Raw genomic sequence first — 18,689 nt, forward strand, 5'->3', positions numbered from 1 at the left:
GTGTGGGAGGAACCAATAGACACTATGCTGTCCACCACAAACTTACTTGATCAGGGATCGAATTACGGACCCTACGTACCGGAGGTAAACACTCTACCACTGAGCCACCGTGCATCCTTAGGGACAAAATTAATGGAAAATATATGAACTATATATACACAACCCTTTCGGAAGTTCTGGATCTCAATGCACACCACAACATAGAGATCTTGCACTTCCTAACATATACTCTGCTTTCAAACTGCACTGAAAAAAATAAAACAAAATGTTGAGACTTGTCAATCACTTTCTCATACCCAAAAACGACAGATTCACCATTAAAAATATACTTTAGATTGAAATGCTGATATCAAAGGAAATTAACATTTCTTTGAATTAATTTGAACCCTGGGTAGTACGGAAATAGGGCTTTTCAAAGAGGGGAGCAATCAGGTTGACCAAGACTGTACGTACACTACTGTCTAACAGCTGATTGGGTTACAGTGTAGCGTCCCTATTTGGAATTATACGAGACGTCGACCTTACATTTTAAGGTGGAATCCGAACCATTATAATGCGTTCAAATTTCAAAGCATTTGTACCGAGAATTGAACCCAGAACCTCGTTCAACATCCACTCTTAATCGTATAGTGCACATATAATATACACTCATGTCCAAAATTATTGTCGCATGTCTATAAATTTGTTGTTATAGGAATATAATTATAAGAAATACCGGGCGAATTCGTTATTAAATGTCAAAAGAGCAGAAAATAAGAACAATAAAACGAAAAATAACTTTCTTTTCCATTTAGCAACATTTTGTTTTACTCATTCTAATTTTCGTATTTATAATTCTTTTCCTACGAAATTTACCACAAATATACATTCCCGAATATGCACATGGTATCTGTATTGAAAGCACCATGCAAAATCATTATCAAATCATTATATTCTTACAAGACAGTTATAGATATTAGACAATCATTTTGGACATGAGTGTACATACGTACATTCCACTTTCGAACCACATCTGTATCATAGCATCATACTGAATTCTTCGTAGTTGTAACATACAGATGACACATGCTCCAGTACATTCCCACAAAGCTTTTAGGTTTCAGATATTGTTCTCCAATACCAGCGATAATACTGGCAACACAGTGACGTTTAATTAGAGTTGGATGCACCATCTGTTGGAGGGGACGACGACAGGATATACCATACATATCATTTAACGGTTTAACATAACACTGAGGGCAAAATTAACACACACATACACTATTCACCGCAAAATTTTACTTCAATACGTGATAGGACTAATTTAAACTATGCCTACCTGCACAGACAAAAAATTGCGAACGTAAGATTAAAGTAAGGAAATATACTTTTAAAAAATTTACAACGAATGTTTGCAAAATATGCAGTAAAGTAATTATGCAATGATATAATCTTAGTAAAAACTCCCACAAACACAGATGCCATGATGAATAATAAGATTAACCAAAACGATCGATAACCTGTTCATCTCAGAGTCCTTGTGTACATTAAATTAGTGTTTTCATTTTTATGTAATACGCTATTATGTACAAATAAAGTAATAAAAACACGCATACACCTTAACTTATTTAATTTAAGCGTCGACTATTTTAATAACCTACTGACATTTTCTTCTAGACGATGGGGAGTGTTGTACTGTATGGGACGGAAACATGGACATTACTTAAAAGTGATGAAAAAAAGACTGGAAGCCTTCGAAATGTAGGCGTGGAGAAAAAGGTAAAGAATTAATTGGATCGAGCGGAAAACGAATGAGAGGGTGTTAGAAATGGTGGGGGAGAAGACAACACTTGTAGATATTGTTAAGAAGAGGAAGAGAAACTGATTGGGACATTGCCTAAGAAGATATGTATCATGAAGGACTCCTAGAGGGTATGTTGGCGGTGAGAAGAGGAAGGAAGCGAAAGAGACTACAATTGATGGATGATATAAACACAGAAAAATCATACGTGAAAACGAAGAGGTTAATGGAGGATCGTGCAGCATGGAAGCTGCTTAGCTGCGGCAAATGACCTGCCAATAAGGGCAGAATACCTATGATGATGATGATGATGATGATAAATCTTGTGACTGTAAATATTTTACTAAACACCCCGTAAGTGCACATTAATAACTTCAATTTAACTCAAAACTGCCTTTAGTATTTTCTACTAGTGATTATCAACAACATTTACGGAGTGTTTAGGAAAGTATTTAGAGTTGAAATCACGAGAGCAACGTGTAAATTTGTCAGACAATAACGAAATTCAAGGTTTACTGGCCCTGAAGAAATGTCAGTGGGATATTGAAATGATCGACGCTTAAGTGAAACTCACATACGCTAAGGTGTGCGTCTACTAGTTTTACTTGTGAAAATTTCAAGACTGATTCTTCTATTTATTATGAGTTTGCAATCTCATACGAGTGAGACATCACATTCAATATTTATTTTTCAATTTCTACTCTATCATTGACTCTTACGTGCCCAAATCCTCAACAGAGTTCAAAGAGGGGAAAAGAACTCTGTTTAGAAGCTTAAAAGAGGAGGCTCAACTTATTTACCCATTAACAGGGTTACTTAAGTTCTCGCTTGTATTGACATGTCCCCTTCTTCCTACAAAATGAACCCGAGCGCCTTTTTATAATATACTACTACCGTATGTCCGAGTTTTAAAAGGAAAACAGTCAGAACAAGGTTATTTATTACAGCTAATTTCGTAAATTAGATTATGCAAGTGCCGAACAGTCAGTCATGGGTTTAAACGACTAGTAATCTTGTTGTGTTTTGAGGTTAATATTGCTGACAACGCCATACGACTGACTTCTTTTGTGTTATGTTTTACATTATTTGCATTGAGTAATCAGTATTGCCATGTTAAGGGATTGTACCGGATGGAGTACGAAAAACCGCCTCCTGAGCACATCTATATAAATATTTAAAAATGTTTGATGGCTAACTCCTTCCAGATCTAACAGTACTGATTTTTTTTTTTACTTTAGGTACATGAGTGGTCCCTAGTCTATTTTATTTAAAACATATTGTTGGAGCGGTGAACGGGACGGTCACATATATAAAAATAATGACGTTTATGTCTAAATTCATTCCCTTTTTGTCATACTGGGTGAGACGTGGGGAGAAGTGACGAAAAATAATCGAAAACGACCGATACTAGAGTTCAATCCATATTAGGATTTGGAGTGTCACTATTAATCTCAGCAACTCCGAAAATCATGAATCTTTCGCTTTCGTTCTCCATAAATAGCGATTACAAGGGAGACAACCACGGGCATAAAGAAATACAGAAGGCTGAATAATGAACTGAGAAGAGACACGAATATAGAAGTAGACCTATATGGAACAGATATATGAAGAAATAATGGAATTCCCATGGCGCGGCAGACATTATCTCTCTTATCAGAAATTACAAAAATTAGGAGGGAAAGCTAACAAAAGTATGCGCACGTTTGGAATCGAAGACCAACAAGGTCAGGTAATCACTGACCATCACAGAGTCCTTAGAACATGGGAGGAATACATAAAGGATATGACAAGAAGAACCCGTCCCAAAGATATTGCGATCGATGATGAAGAAAAAGGACCCGTATATTGAAGAGTGAAGTAGTACAAACCATCAAAAACATGCGAAGCAGGAAGGCAACATCATACCAGCAGATTTGCTCAAGGGATTAGGAGATAATCTAATGAAAGTACTGACTGATGTTCAATGGTCGTATTACCCAAGAAGAGGCAAACAAAGAAGTAAAATGATCACAGAACTATTAGCCATATTTCCCACACTGGAAAGATAATTGCACGCATAACTACTAAACAGGCGACCGGAAAGTAGAATAGAAGAGACGTTAGAGAATAAATTCCGGAAAAGAAATGGCACCAGAGGTGCCATTGGACTGATGAGAAGTATACCGGAACGAGTTCTCGACGTAAAGAAAGTGGTGTGTTTGTGCTACATCGATTGGTTAAAAAAAAACACTTTCGACCGGATCAATTGGACAAACTTTTGAAAATACTTGAAATCGGAATCATTTGGAGAGACCGATGACTCGTTCGCAACCTATACATAGGATAACCAATGCAATAGCGTCTGAATCAAGGAAGAACCAACAGTGAGGAGACTGGAAAAGGAGTCAACACAAGGACGCAGTATGCCGCCTCAATTAGTCAACATTTACACTGAATGTTTGACACTGGGAAAATATATGGAATGGAAATCAACATCGAAAAATCGAAAGTCAAGAGAATATCCTGTAGGACGCGCCCTTACGGGTCGAGTAGAACAAAGAGAACTTAAAGAGGTAAAAAATGTCAAGTATCTGGGAAGTATTTTGACAAGATACGCTTACTGTACGAAAAAGTCACTCTTAACTAGCAACCTTAATATTGGATTAAGGAAGAAATTGGTCAAGTGCTATATATGGAGTATTGGACTATGTCGTTCAAAGACTTTGACATTAGGAAAGAAAAAAATATTTAAACCTTCGAAATTTGTGTTGGAGAAAGATCGAAAAGATAAAATGGATGGAGAGGGTAAAAAATAAAATAAAATGTGGGCTTACTATAACTAAAACGAAACAACAACAAAAAATAGTACACGTTCCCAAGCTATTCTGCGAGTGCCAGGTTTATATATAGTGTAGACATATATGTAATTGTTAGGAATTCCTGAAAATTGAACTCTGTGTGTAAGTTCTTTCCAATAATACATCCAGCTGAAACGTTCGAAACTAACTTCAAGTACAATGTAATCTGGGCCATCGTCAGTGAAATGAAATCATCGACACTAACTTGTTCTCTTTATATTGAGCGAGAAGAACAATCGTTATGCACTCGAAATTAATACCGCAAATAAGTTTAACGGACACTGCTGTATTAATAAGTACACATATTTCAGCACAACTCCGTTACAAAAGCAATACATCCCACGAAATTATAAGGCAAAGACGCAGGTAAGTTGCATGTCATTACAAAGACATGGATTATATAACTCGTAGCGCGTACTACATTGTATTCGGCGTATATATATGATATGATATTTACATATTTAACGCTATAATATGGTAAGCTGCTTCTTTGAAATAACTGTCGTAGGATTAGTAAGAACATTTTACTACAAAAACGATAACATTATAATGTAAACTGAACGACACACACGTCTACTTCCAGCGTCTTAAACTGGGTCGGGAACAACCTGAAACAAGCACGTCAAACAACTAGTGTCGCGACCTTTGACCGGTACGCCGTTGGCTCAAGCTGTGAGAGCAACTTTCACCCTTGCAAGGTCATAACTACAAACGTTTCAGCAACAAATCAAAATCACAAAGACATGGAAATCAAAAACTTTCGTATGTAGTCACATTTACAATAATCACGACATTTCACGACTATGCATAATCTGAACAAACATAAATCAAACTTCCAACTCAAGCTACTTTGTTATTTTTGGTTATAACTATTCACTTTGCTTTACTTGCAAATAATTATCCTAACAATTTCTGGTAAAATGCAGATAATTTGTGTTTAAACAATGGGCAAACAATGAACACAATCGATAACAAAAGGCATATTTCATCGTACGTGTCTTCTGTTAACTTAAAACGGGAAGAAACAATTTAAGCACAAATGTGGTAACAACAACACGACAGTTTCTACCGTGGCTCTGCAATCCAGTTTTCTAGAATGCAAAATAAGGTGGTATGGAACGACTTCTACAGATCGAGATGATCTTGCTTGATAGTCTAGGTGGCCACGAATTACACTGGATCCAAGCCCCGGACCTTGTCCATACCCCACGTTCATGTTGCATAAGGGCATACAACGAAAACTCCCAACCCAAAAGGTATCTCTAAAGTCATGCAACCCAAACCATTACTAACTAAATAAAGTTGAGTAACCCTCAGTAAAGATATAGTTGTTACACATAATTAACTTTAGAAAAAAAAATAAAATTTAAGTTTAACGTCCCACGAATATGCTCTTTCGGCTAAACAAGACAAATGATTTATGAAAGTGAATGACTGTGAAAGATTTTTTGCGCTCTCACTGAGAATCGAACCCGGGACCACGTGCACCAAAGACTCACCAGTTAACCACTAGACCAGCGGGGAGGGCATTATTTCAAAAAAAAAAAAAAAATCTGTAACATTGTATGTCCCGTAAGAATAAGTACCTTATTTTAAAGAATTATGCTAGTCAATCGATATGCACTGCTTGAGTTGACATTAACACCTACACAGAATTAGCTATGAATTCTTAACGTTAAAAAAAAAATCTCCCAAATGTACTCACAAAAAGTGTATGGGATAGGCACAAACTTCAGTCACCGACTTTCGTGTACTATGCACGCTCTTCACTTCATACTTTGAAGATCGCTCAGGGATAACAATGCTGACTACCTTTCCGTAATCATACTGCGGGTACAACATTAATACACATTCGTAGTTTCAAGTATATAATAAACAAATTCTCTGACACAGTCACATTTATAAATTCTGAACATCCTATGCCGAATTCATAATAGTCCACCAATAGGGATATGACAGTATTCGAGTCCCATCTCAAATCTTGCATATTAGTAATCTGTAAACTTACTCCACCAGATAATACAAAATTAAAGATGGTGGCCAACTTTTTTCACTGATCTCATACTTCGAGATGAACATATTATCAATCTATATATTAAAAAGCCGGTTTATATGTCCATAGTAAAAAAAAAAAAAAAAAAAAAAAAAAAAGTTTATATGTTCGTGGCCAATGCTCTCCACAGATCTCAAAAGCCACACATTCTAGAAACGAGCAGTTTTCGCTGGTCGATCCCAAATTTTGTATATATATATATATATATAAAATTTGTCTTCATTTCTCTATTCCACATTTTAAGCGTAGTTTTGAACCTATTAGTTTAATATTACCACTAGGACATTAAAGTTTATACCCTTGTGAAAGGCAACCAGTAGAGGACCTACGTGTAGCGGGATGGACATCCCAGGTTCTTTGCTTTAATCTGAATGACAAAACCTATTGCAAGCTGGCAACTTCGAAGGTATGAGGACCCACAATGAGGTGTACTCGGATATGGTATTATAAGAAAAAAAAAAATCTCCATTTGATATAATCTATTATCCAACTTTGCCACAAACTCCCTCCAAATGCTATACATTAAAACACTACATTTATATGGTTGTCTATAGCAACTCACTCCCTTAAGACAGTCTTCCTGTCCTTTACTTGTGTCCATAAATGGACTTGCACAGATATAGTGAGAAGTGGAAAGGAGATTCACGCTCATATTAGAAATATCCACTGTATAAATAGCAAAGGTTCAGTTAGTACTCATTTAAATTTACCTGACTTCTATTACACAATGATGAAGAGACTGAAATCATATCGCAATACTCGGGTGTCTTCGTTCTTTTACTTGACTCAAACTTCTAGCGCTCTTGTAAATCTTTGGTGCATAATCAAAGGGCCTTAAGTAAAAAATACCCTGATTATGTCATTTTATCATTATTTGTACTGCACCAAGAATAAACAAAACTATCGGTGTATCTTAATGCACATTTTCTCTTTTATTTGGAAGTTTTCAGTGGCGCTTCTTAAAATGTAATATTTTTGAATTCAGTCCCTTTGAAAATGCACCGAAGTAATAACCTCCACACTGAAATCTTTCCCCTCCCCCATAAACTCAATAACCTCATGTAAAAATAATATGGTCAGTTTAAAGTCACCAATGAATGGCTTATTTATTTTATTTACTAAAATTCACTAAAAATCTGACAGCTAAAATTTCACTAGAGTATGTATTGAATTTGATTTAACTAGCTAATTTTTCAGTCACATTGATTCAGTAATCAACACCAACCGAACCTTCTCATATCTTTACCTCATTACTAAACATTTCCAATAGCGATAATGCACAGGTCATATGGTTCATATTGTTTTCTTTAATAAATAAATATACGGTACTAACTGAATTAGGTTCTCGTATACTTCATAACCTTCCTAGCCATAACCGTAACAATACTATTTATAACAAAAATAACCAGTTTCTCCAGTTATATTGCACTGATCATAAACAATGCCTAAGAGTCTCACATTGCATTAAATAAAATCAAACGACTCTCCCAACTCTCACGATGTCAAGACTTCAGTACCTCGTCTTAGTATCAGAAGCAAATAAAAAGTTCAATTTCCCATCAAAAATGTGTGAGGATATACGACCTTGGAAACATCAAACATAGAAAATTTGACTAACGGTAGCATTTCTATACGTGCACTTCATTAAACCATATAAAATCAAAATTGACGTATTATTGACAGAAAAGGAAACATTTACGTATCTCAATCATTTCTCAATAACACAGATAGAACTTTAATTCAGTCTGAATATGAATGCAAGAATCTTCATTAGGCCGTTATAGTCCTCATTTATTATTATTACTTCGCCTGTACTGAACAAATATACCTTGCACTAAAAATTACCATGTAAACAAACCATACCAAAATCTAAAGTATGTTCTTCATAAAGAAAAAAACTCATAACATATTCCTCATAAATTAATTTGTTTGTAAGTTTTTATTCAAATTCGAGAAAACTGTTACAAACAAACTCAAGCTGTCAAAGATCGATATTAATAATTAAAGATCTTTAGTCAACAATTATAACATAAATCACTGAATGCACTATTCAACAAAAAAGCCATCTATTGTACTTATACTTGTTAAAAAATATATATATATACTCAATTTCAAATCATAACAGCCAACATAAACTCGATTAAAATTAACCCAGTCAACCACACTCATTCACCGCGGCTACGAAGGAGTGAACCACTTCGATTGCATTTAAGTCAGTCGGGGCCTCTCATAAAAACAAATCTAAATTTACTCCTCTACTTACCCACAGCTCTGTTCCCCAGCTCATTTTCTCACACCCCAAAGTATTACTATCTATTTCTTGTGACATTTCACTATATTAGCCACAATTTCGACCGTAAAAAAAATTCACAAAACGCACTGCACACTCACGAACCTTAACCTTAACATGGCTGACTCAATCTGTTTGGTATGCACTGAATCCTGGGAATTTTCGTTAAGTACAAAGGTAATAAACTCAGAACTACACAACTGCCATCTACTGAGAATAAGGAGAAAACTCGAGTCAAAACAGTTACAAGAAATAAAATAGATGGCACTACAACAAAACGTTTAGGACCTTATGCAGAGTCGTTTTGACGTACGATTAACGACATACTAAAAGCCTGACTAATGAAGGGAACATATGTTAGCAAAACTCTTTAGTATGCCACTAATCACGCTTCAGGATGACTGCATAAGGCCCTTAATGCGTAGAGTGATTATTATAATAATCACTCTACGGTTTAATGGCCTTTAACAGAGTATTGTTTGAAATATACTCTGACATTAAGACTCGAGGGCTTGCGCTCATTCTCTATCGGTTTTGGCCAGATTTATGGGTCTCAATGGAAACAAGAGCAGAGAAGGCAATTGTAATTACTATAGCGATAATCAAAATTTCTAACGCTAAATCTGCGTTTTAGTTTGCGAATACGCATAAAATATAATTGATTTTGTGTTTTTCGATACGCTACGCTCTACAATTTTTAAGTAGGGTAAAGTCCTCGGTCTACACCGTATAGTTTCTCAATTTCAAAACTAGGTGAAAAAATCGGTGGAAGCTATTCTAGATATTGTATTTTAAAGTAAATATATTTCATATTTTCATTTATTCTGATATGAATAATCCCGTAAGAAGTATACATGTAAGAAAAAAGTGACTCTGCATACAAATAAATAAATAACTTGGACAAGATTTTTACATCTTCAACTTTCTCATTCGGTATTGGTTTACATCAACGCAACGCAAAAAGCTGCGATTTGGTTCACAGTTATTGGTATAAGATTTGAGTTGTATTACGCTCTACAATTTTTGCGAAGGAAAATCTTAATGAATATATCTTTGTTTATCCATCAAAATATTGCTCTAGAAATCAATAAGACATATGCTGTAATACCCTGAATATCATAGGCCTATTCAGATCTATACAATTTGATAGCAAGTGTTGGTGTTATTGATCAAACGTAAAATGTTTACCATAGAGCAAACTTGAAAAAAAAATATATACACGAAAATTCTTTTATAACGGGAAGAAAAAACAAACATAAATAAATAAAATTCAATTTAAATATGTAAAACGTAAAATATTTTCTTAAGATTTTATACCAATATTTTCAGTACACATTATACACAGCAAAACATAGTAGTTGTGTGATGTGTATTATTATTTACATGATATATACAAGAGAAATCAAAATATAGAGGAATATTATGATGTATATATGACACAAAATTGATTAATAATACTGGTCAAAATAAAATAGTAGCGAAATTTCGGTTACTAAAGAAGTGTTTCAATCTTGGTTCCGTAATAGAAAATAATTCTTGATATTAATCATAACGTAGATTCATCAAGCGATTTCTGCAACAAATGGCTTCTAAGGTTAGTATAACAACAAACAATTTATTATATTATAACATTACGTTAAAACACTTTAGGTAAACAATGAAAAATTTTCTCAATTTACGTACAAAATCGATAGCAACAATTTCTATGTAGACAATTGAACAATGATATTGTAGCGCATTGGTTCTCAAACTTGTTGTCATTGCGACCCACATTAAATAATAAAAGGAATTTTGTGGTCGGCCTAATTTTGTTCAAATACACATTGACATTCTATGTAATTGTTGTAAATTTCAAAGCAATTAATTATTTTTTTAAATCGTATCTAATTCCAGGTCGTTCAATGACAGTCCACATGAGTTGTTAACATGAGATTTATTTGGGGATATGAAAACCCCGAGCGACCATGCATATTACAAAGTAGAGCTCGATGCTTAAATTTTAATAAATCAAAACTTAGTTGGCTTCTTTTATGTTTATCGTAAATATATCACTTTCAAACTAAATTGTAATGTAAATTTATGAATATAGTGGTTCTGCCGGTACGAGAATAGTATCAATCAGAGACGATCAAGCAAGTGTAATGTATCTTTCTTTCTCAATAAGTGTATCAAATGAAAATGTACGTATGCCCCAGGAGCGGATCCAGGAGGGCGATCGGGACGATCACCCCCTAGAAATTTAAACTTTCTTATTTTATATATAAATAGAACCTATCTCAGAGTTAGGAGCTCTTAAAAGTAGCTCTAAGTAGCAGTATTACAACCCCCCAGAAGTCCGTCCTGGATCCGCCCCTGCTATGACAAACAGCGTTAAAGTGTTTCCATTGAAAGGTAACACAGAATTAACACTACCCGCGAGCAATACCCTACCCCGTGACAGATTTTGACACACACTCTTTCCATTCTAGCCCAGCATCTGTACTGACTGTATAACAGGGCAGGGCTCTGAGTAACCACGTACTCTTCACCTCATTAACAAACGCTTCCAATTTTCATTTTCTGAATAATACTTCATAACATATGTTTCTGCATCAAAATAAAATGTTCATAATTAAAAGGAAAAACTTATTGCGACCCGCCAAAAAACGGCCAGCGACCCACCAATGGGGCGCGACCCACACTTTGAGAAGCACTGGTGTCGCGTGTAGGCTTTGGCAACTATGATCAATCGAATATAGTGCAAAGATAGAGTTTCTTAATGGATTGTTTTGAAAGTGATAATTGTTTGATATGTGGTGTAAATTGCTATTTATATTTATGTTTTACGTAAAACCAACATTCAATGGTATTTTAGAGTAACTTTTATTGGTCTTCAATTTTGTTGTGTCTTTTTGAAATGAGTGAATGTGATGTGATCACGTTAGCGTCGTCATCCGAAGATGAGGAATATACAAAGGTAATTTTATTGTTTGCCAATCAATTTATTATGAATGACTCACTTCATCATCTTCTAACCATTTGTTAGTTATTATTATTTTGCTGATTGTACAAATTATCATGCATCCATCCTGCGAACTATAACTGAGACTTCTTTTGGCATGTAATGTCCTTCAAACTGTAGGGGTAAAAAAGGTTTTGAGTTCAAATTCTGAGTGCTGAGGTTATTTCTTATGGGTCTTCGCAAAATTTATTGGTCCCAGGGGGAAAATATAAGCAATTATAAGTTTTGTTGATAATCGCAAAGCATAACATAAAGTTTTAGTTATTTCGACGCAAACCATATGTAGTAGTACGGCCACCGGTCTAATTTATATTGGCGATATTTGGTGCGTAAGTAAAATTATAGTAAGAGCATATATCCAGACGCACATTTCGTACATACTTCACGACGCATCACATAGGTAAAATTACTCTACGTTAATAATTGATAATTTTCATGTTTGGTTCCTGGGTGATATACAATAGTTCGTGTAGGTTGAGTTTAAGAACACCACTCGAAATAAGTTTGAAAAATTATAATACTCTCACAAATTTCCTCTTTATTGTCCTGCGAAATATTCGCAGTAGACGGCCTGAAACTCAGGTCTGCAAGAAGTTCAAGTAAGGGGGGGAGGGGAGATTGCACCAGAAGTAAATGTAGAATAATTAGAATTCCATTTACTCATTACCGGTATCAGTGCGAAATTCATGCACCAGTTTATGCTAGGTGGGCACTACAAGCAAACATTATATCTAATCCAAGTTAGGGCAGGGCGAAAGCTGGTGGATCCATGCGAAAGCACCGAAATGCGTTCGTAACAAGTAAACGCTAAGCGAAGATGCGTATACGTAAAAACTATCATACAGGCGCGAAACACACACCAACCTGTATTATAAGCGGTTAGCGTACGCGCCTTTAGCGTGGGAGACCCGGGTTCGATTCCCGGCAGGAGTTCATCTGGTTCGGAATCCACGTTAATCAGTAGGTCCACGTCTCATATAGCCTCGTTGCTGAACGGGACGTTAAACTAAAAATCAATTCAACTCAACCAACCTGTATTAGTTCTTCACTAAACGTACCAATTCGATCGTGTTTATATTTTGTATTTACAGGTATGTACGTTAATGTGGTTTCCGCACTGTGTGTATGTGCATGACATATAGGAAATAATTTTTGTGAGAGTAATACATTCCCAGTTCTAAACTTTATTGTAAGTCAGTTCACTCTATGATTATTTTATTTATTTATTTTTCCTATTGAATTTCATGCGAACACCACACTCTTTTAAAAACATTCTAATTCGCGTTGCGTTTGATTTCCAACAATGTTTTATGATTCTATCCCGATTCTGTCGCAATGCAAGTTTGTCACGCTAGAAAGGAATTTGTGGTATTACACTTGAACAAGATTTGAGTTAAGTTTACATGTCACTTCCTACTTTAACACTATTTAACTCAGCCGCTTGTAGAAATTTGTTCCTGATAAAAGAGAGCTAGGAATTTTAGATGTAAGTTTTGGTTAAAAATGTGCAGATTGGAAGAAAGAGGTGCAAAGATTTAAGTATTCATACAAACAATAATTACATCAGATATAAGAGCTCAAAATTCACTAATGTATTAAAGAGTCTGCCTTAAAAGTCCCAGAAGACGATGTTATTAGAGTCATAAATCCAGGAAACTGTTAAAAAACATATCGTTTAACTTTTTCTTTGAGAGAGGCTGCACTTCGTGTCACTAATTACGGCTTGAGGCTATATGGTTGGTGTATTTACATTTGGCGCGGGGGACCCGAGCTCGATTCCCGGTAGGAACTTTTGTGATCCGATCACATGTTAAGCCGTACGTCCATATCTTATAGAGCCTCTTGCTAAACGGGACGCGAAAGTCCAAATCAACCCATTCGGTCACAAAGTAAATATTTACACGTAAAAAAAAAAAAAAAAAAAAAAAAAATCACTCAACAATACCAATCAGATATATCCGTGGTTGCTCAGTTCGATACATTCCACCTTTCTTTTCTCTTTATTCAGTAAATTTCGCCTAACGGAACTACACTGAAACGAAAGTAATGTGATATGGCACATGCTTGGAATTCTTGGGACGGTTAATTAATCGCAGAAAACCGCTTCTCGGTATCTTATTACCGTTTTGAATCGATAGCGGCTAACGTTATAACCGGAAGTGGTTGATTTCGGCTACTTCCGGTTTTAATAGAGGGGTAAGAGAGATGTGGTACCTATTCTTAGACGCTAAGTCAATTCTTAAAACACATCTTTTTCTTATCCCTTTTCGTTTTTGCTCTATGAAAATCAATAAATTGAAACCACGAAGTTTCAGATTTCTATTCCTTCCGATTTTAGCAGAGTTAAAGAGTGGAGATGGAATGTATTCTTGGAACGCTTAGTTGATTGCAGGAAACGAGTTGTCGCTATCTATTCTGTTTTTGCTCTGTATTGATGAACGTAAAGACCGGAAATAAATTATTTCTATCACTTCCGGTTTTAATATCACGAAAACCTGATTCCTAGCTTTTGACCGTCTATATCTCGGTCAAAATTGATTGTAATCCATCAAGTAGTTCTTCAGATTTTTTGCTTCCTGGACGGACGAACACACGGATTAGATAAATAAAATATTTTTTGATTGATAAACCAAACTCCTTAAAAGTAGGTTCCTCCACTTATTTCGTATATTACTGTATTATTTTGTGAAAAGAGTTTGTATGTACCGTATATCTAACATGTAGTTTTTTCTTCTTTCTTTAGCAGGATAAGCATGCGAAGACATCAACTGTTAGTACAGGAGGAAAAAGAAAGAGAGATGAAGTAAATGGGAATGTTTCTGGTAATAATGTGAAGAAACGAGTTGCTCTAACAAAACTTGACACAGGTGTATCCAAGTTGTCGCAGGTAGGGTATTTTCATTCTGTCACTATGAGAGTTAGCATCCACTTTACTTTACTTCATGATCCTATAAACGTCCAAACAATCGTTTTTTTTTTTTTTTTGTTTGTTTGTTGTTTTTTTTTTTTCTCCTAAATATTTCGAATAACACCATGGTTATTCATCGTCAGTAGGACAAAGCTATTTACGAGATATTACAGGGTGTCTATTGGTTACGAATGTCACGAAATCAGAAAACGGTCATGAAAGTCACGAAATTTAAGTTTTGGGTCACGACTTTTTTTAACTGTTCAAATGTAAGTACAGATTGGAAAATTTTGTTCTATAAAACGTCAAAATTCACCACCAAAAATGTTTATGGTCGGCTTTAGACGCTACCAAATCGCAAGCAAAGTACGTATCTATCGCATGGATGAGAATTCTGCCTAATTCGCTCTTGAAAATGTTAGGAAATTTTATGATTTGGTGAAGAAAAGGTCACGAAAAAGTCACGAAATTTCAGTTTGGAACTTTAGTAGACACCCTGTATTATCAAAAATACGTTGAATAATTTCATTAGCAACAAAGTAATAAGCTTACATGGAATTTGACTTAATCTCCTTCAAAGTACTGTCCTTGGCTATCAAGTACTTATCCCAATGTTGAATGCATTACTGAAAGCCTTTCTGGAAGACTCCTTTTTGAAAGGCGTTCAGGTGCTCTGGCCTGGCCCCCTCAATGCCAAGGATGGTGTGAAAACGTTTTCCTTTAAGCGCAGTTTTAATTTTTGAGAAGAGACAGAAGCCGCATGGTGCTATATCTGGAGAGCACAGCGAATGTAGACAGACAGGAATATTCTTTAAGGCCAAAAACTCGCGGATCAAAAGCAAGGTGTGGCACGATGCGTTTTCATGTGAAGAAGGAAGCCATTTGCCCATTTAATCAACGGTTAAAATGCTTTTCATGGACCCATACGAGGTGTTTAGTTCTTCGGAAAGCTCGCGAATAGTCAACTCCGTGTTTGAAAAAATCATTTGTGCCATTTTTTTGCACGTTTTCACCTGTTTTTGATGTCGAAGGACGTCTCGATCGTTGTTCGTTTTCAAACGACATCTTGCTGCTTTTGAATCACTCATACCACTTGTAAATAGTCTTCAATGCCACCATTTCATCGCCATACACTGATTTTTGACATTTCGTGAGCTTCTTTAGCACATTTTTGCAGCTTAGAACAAAACTTAATGTTGGCACACGACAGACGCTCGTAACACGTCCTCACTCTTCTGCCTCTGGAAGCCAACTAACATGTTGCAGCTTGTTCAAACTCGACACTGGCTGTACCAAAGGTATAGGCTACCGAGTTTACTATTTGAAATTTATACAACATCGATAGATGGCACTGTGCAACCGCATTCACTGTATTTTTTGATCACACCTTGTGTTTTACAATGTTAAGGAAATAAATTACATTTACTTGTTTTAACTTCAGGTGAAAATACGTAACTAATTAAATGATAATAAATGATTCTGTTCAGTACGTTTCTTCAATGTCGTAATTGTAATCATCACTCATGTAAACGAGGATAAAGGTAACCTAATACATAAAAGCTAATCAAGTACTTTCGTTTTGTACTGGCGCCCTAACTTATTAAATTAATTGTAGGTTCACAGGTAGTGTTAGTTTTTTAATAGTTCAGTATTGGATAAAATTTACATTAAAATAATACAAAATTTACACTGCACAAAAACATATAAAATGGCCATATTCATGTTTTCTGAAACCCAATGCTACCAATTTCCACTATGAATTTTATCACTGTTTGTGACAGTTGGTAATTTTATGCATAACGGAAAAATATTTTGTAGATTCTGTAAGAATAGTTTGGATTCTATAAGTGGGTACTTCCAGAATATCTAGGATTAGAATTAACATACCAAAACCATATCTATGAAGAATATAGATGTCCACTTAAAAGCTGGGAATACATGTTATTATTCAGTCCATGCTCTTTTGTTTTCTCGAATTGTGTAATAGAATTTGAAGCATAAAACATAAAATGACAGATGTGTTTCTTGCGCTGAATAGTTGCGAAATGGTCGCTTACTTTGAGAGAAGAGCGCAGACTGAAAGTATTTGAAAATAAAATCCTGAAGTGAATATTCGGACCCAAGAGGGACGGGAATGGGGAAAGGCGAAAACTTCATAACAAGGAACTGCGTAATTTATACCATTTGCTTAACATTCATTAGGATCATCAAATCCAGGTGAGCAGGTTATATAGCCAGAATGGAAAATTTTAATCTAATGGAAATATATATATATAAGGAAGACCGAGGGGCAGATGGGAGGACAATATTAAGATAAATCTTGCAAAATTGGAATACAAAGTAGAAATTGTAGCCAATAGGCTAAGAACGGAAGTCATTGGAGCGCTTCTGTGAATGCGGCATTTAATCGTTGGGTTCCATAGGCCACAGAATTAGTTGGTTGTAAAGTTCTTGAAACTTAATGTTTCTCGATGAAATGGTGTGGTTATATTATTCCAGTTCTTATCTAAATTACATTTCTCAGTAGTTAGTTCAAGGCTCGTAGTCTTTATCTTCTATGCTTCAAATAGACCGCGTGGGACGTTAAACTAGAACTTTAATTTCATTTAATTTAGCCGCCTGACATGGTCGAGTGGTCTAAGGCTAGGACCACAAAACTTAAATGTCACGGGTTCGATTCTCACTCTTGGGTGTTATGTGCTGTTCTTTTACCCTTCATTTCATTATTATCTTTCATTTTTCATCGACTCTTGCCGCAACCGATCGTATGGCAGCGTTGCCAAAATGTACGATAATTATCGAATCATACGATAATTTTTACACCTGTACACTGTACGACAGCTACTGTACGATAATAGGAGATCAATTTAACAAATCCTGGTCGGAATTTCATTCATTACGTGAAAAAGAGTAAGAATTTCTCAAAATTACAAAAACTAATAATGTCTAGAGAGGAAATAATGCAGGCAAATTAAAGTTAATATTGTAGTAATTTAAATATTTTTATGTTATACCCTAGGTAGAATTTACCTTTATCGTAGCCTAAAATCATAAAACGTATTTACCTGCTTACACATGTTTATTATCACGACATAATTGGTTAATCGGAGATCGTTGTGGTGTAACATACATTTTGAACACCGATACTGTATGAGATGTAACGTAAAATTGATGCAAACCACTACTAGTATTTGTACTGCTGTTACGTGGTCTCACCTGTAATCAAATTAAGAGCAACGACAACATACTCAGGAAACCAATCAAGAAGGGGTAATTAGATAATGTAGATAAGTTTTCACAAGTAAGGCATGTAAAGTATTGAAGGAAAATTAGATTTTGTTTTTCGATTGACTGGTAAAGAATTAAGCTTTAATCATATTTCCTATGCAGATTGCTGAATACAGTTTTAGCTGCAAACATTGGTGTTAATTCCCTCGTAATAGTAATAACAATAAAACTTGATATTGAGACCGGAAACAAAAGAATACGATAATTATACGACAAAAACGATAATTTTAAGTGCTAAGTACGATAATATCTTCTGATCAGGTTGGCAACGCTGTCGTATGGTCTTGTAATCCAGCTCTCGTGGAGCCAAGATATGTGCTGAGGCCTATATTGTGAGAGTTGCCAGACTGAACTGAAGGCACGCCCAGAGACCAGCAGCATTTGTGAAACTGCGGGCACGAATTTGAAATTGAAGATAACTTTGTATTTACCACCGTCACCTCTAGTGCATACGAGGAGGAAAGTAAAGTTACAAAGCCTGCAGTGAAACGTATACAGATTATTTCATACAACCAATAGATAGTAGATACAT

General features: G+C 35.4%; 2 protein-coding genes across 8 annotated transcripts in view; one reads left to right on the top strand and one right to left on the bottom strand.

Moving 5' to 3' along the window:
- The window catches only part of Cip4 (formin-binding protein 1-like Cip4), a 278,849-nt gene extending 269,733 nt beyond the window's left edge, over window positions 1-9,116 (bottom strand). For 2 of the 3 annotated variants that reach the window (XM_081764189.1, XM_081764188.1), the window contains exon 1: window positions 8,934-9,116. In XM_081764189.1, coding sequence (XP_081620315.1) covers window positions 8,934-8,999 — 66 coding nt within the window. In that variant the 5' untranslated portion in view covers window positions 9,000-9,116. The remainder of the gene's footprint in view (window positions 1-8,933) is intronic. The other variant, XM_081764187.1, reaches the window with a different exon arrangement.
- Window positions 9,117-11,473: 2,357 nt separating this feature from the next.
- Window positions 11,474-18,689, top strand: part of Daxx (Daxx-like protein) — a 63,165-nt gene continuing 55,949 nt past the window's right edge. The window contains exons 1-2 of one of the 5 annotated variants that reach the window (XM_081764194.1): window positions 11,474-11,916; window positions 14,705-14,848. In XM_081764194.1, coding sequence (XP_081620320.1) covers window positions 11,857-11,916; window positions 14,705-14,848 — 204 coding nt within the window. In that variant the 5' untranslated portion in view covers window positions 11,474-11,856. The remainder of the gene's footprint in view (window positions 11,917-14,704; window positions 14,849-18,689) is intronic. The other 4 variants (XM_081764193.1, XM_081764191.1, XM_081764190.1 and 1 more) reach the window with 4 other exon arrangements.

The sequence above is a fragment of the Thermobia domestica genome, chromosome 7 (assembly GCF_964235325.1).
Source record: "Thermobia domestica chromosome 7, izTheDome1.hap1.1, whole genome shotgun sequence".
NCBI lineage: Eukaryota > Metazoa > Arthropoda > Insecta > Zygentoma > Lepismatidae > Thermobia > Thermobia domestica.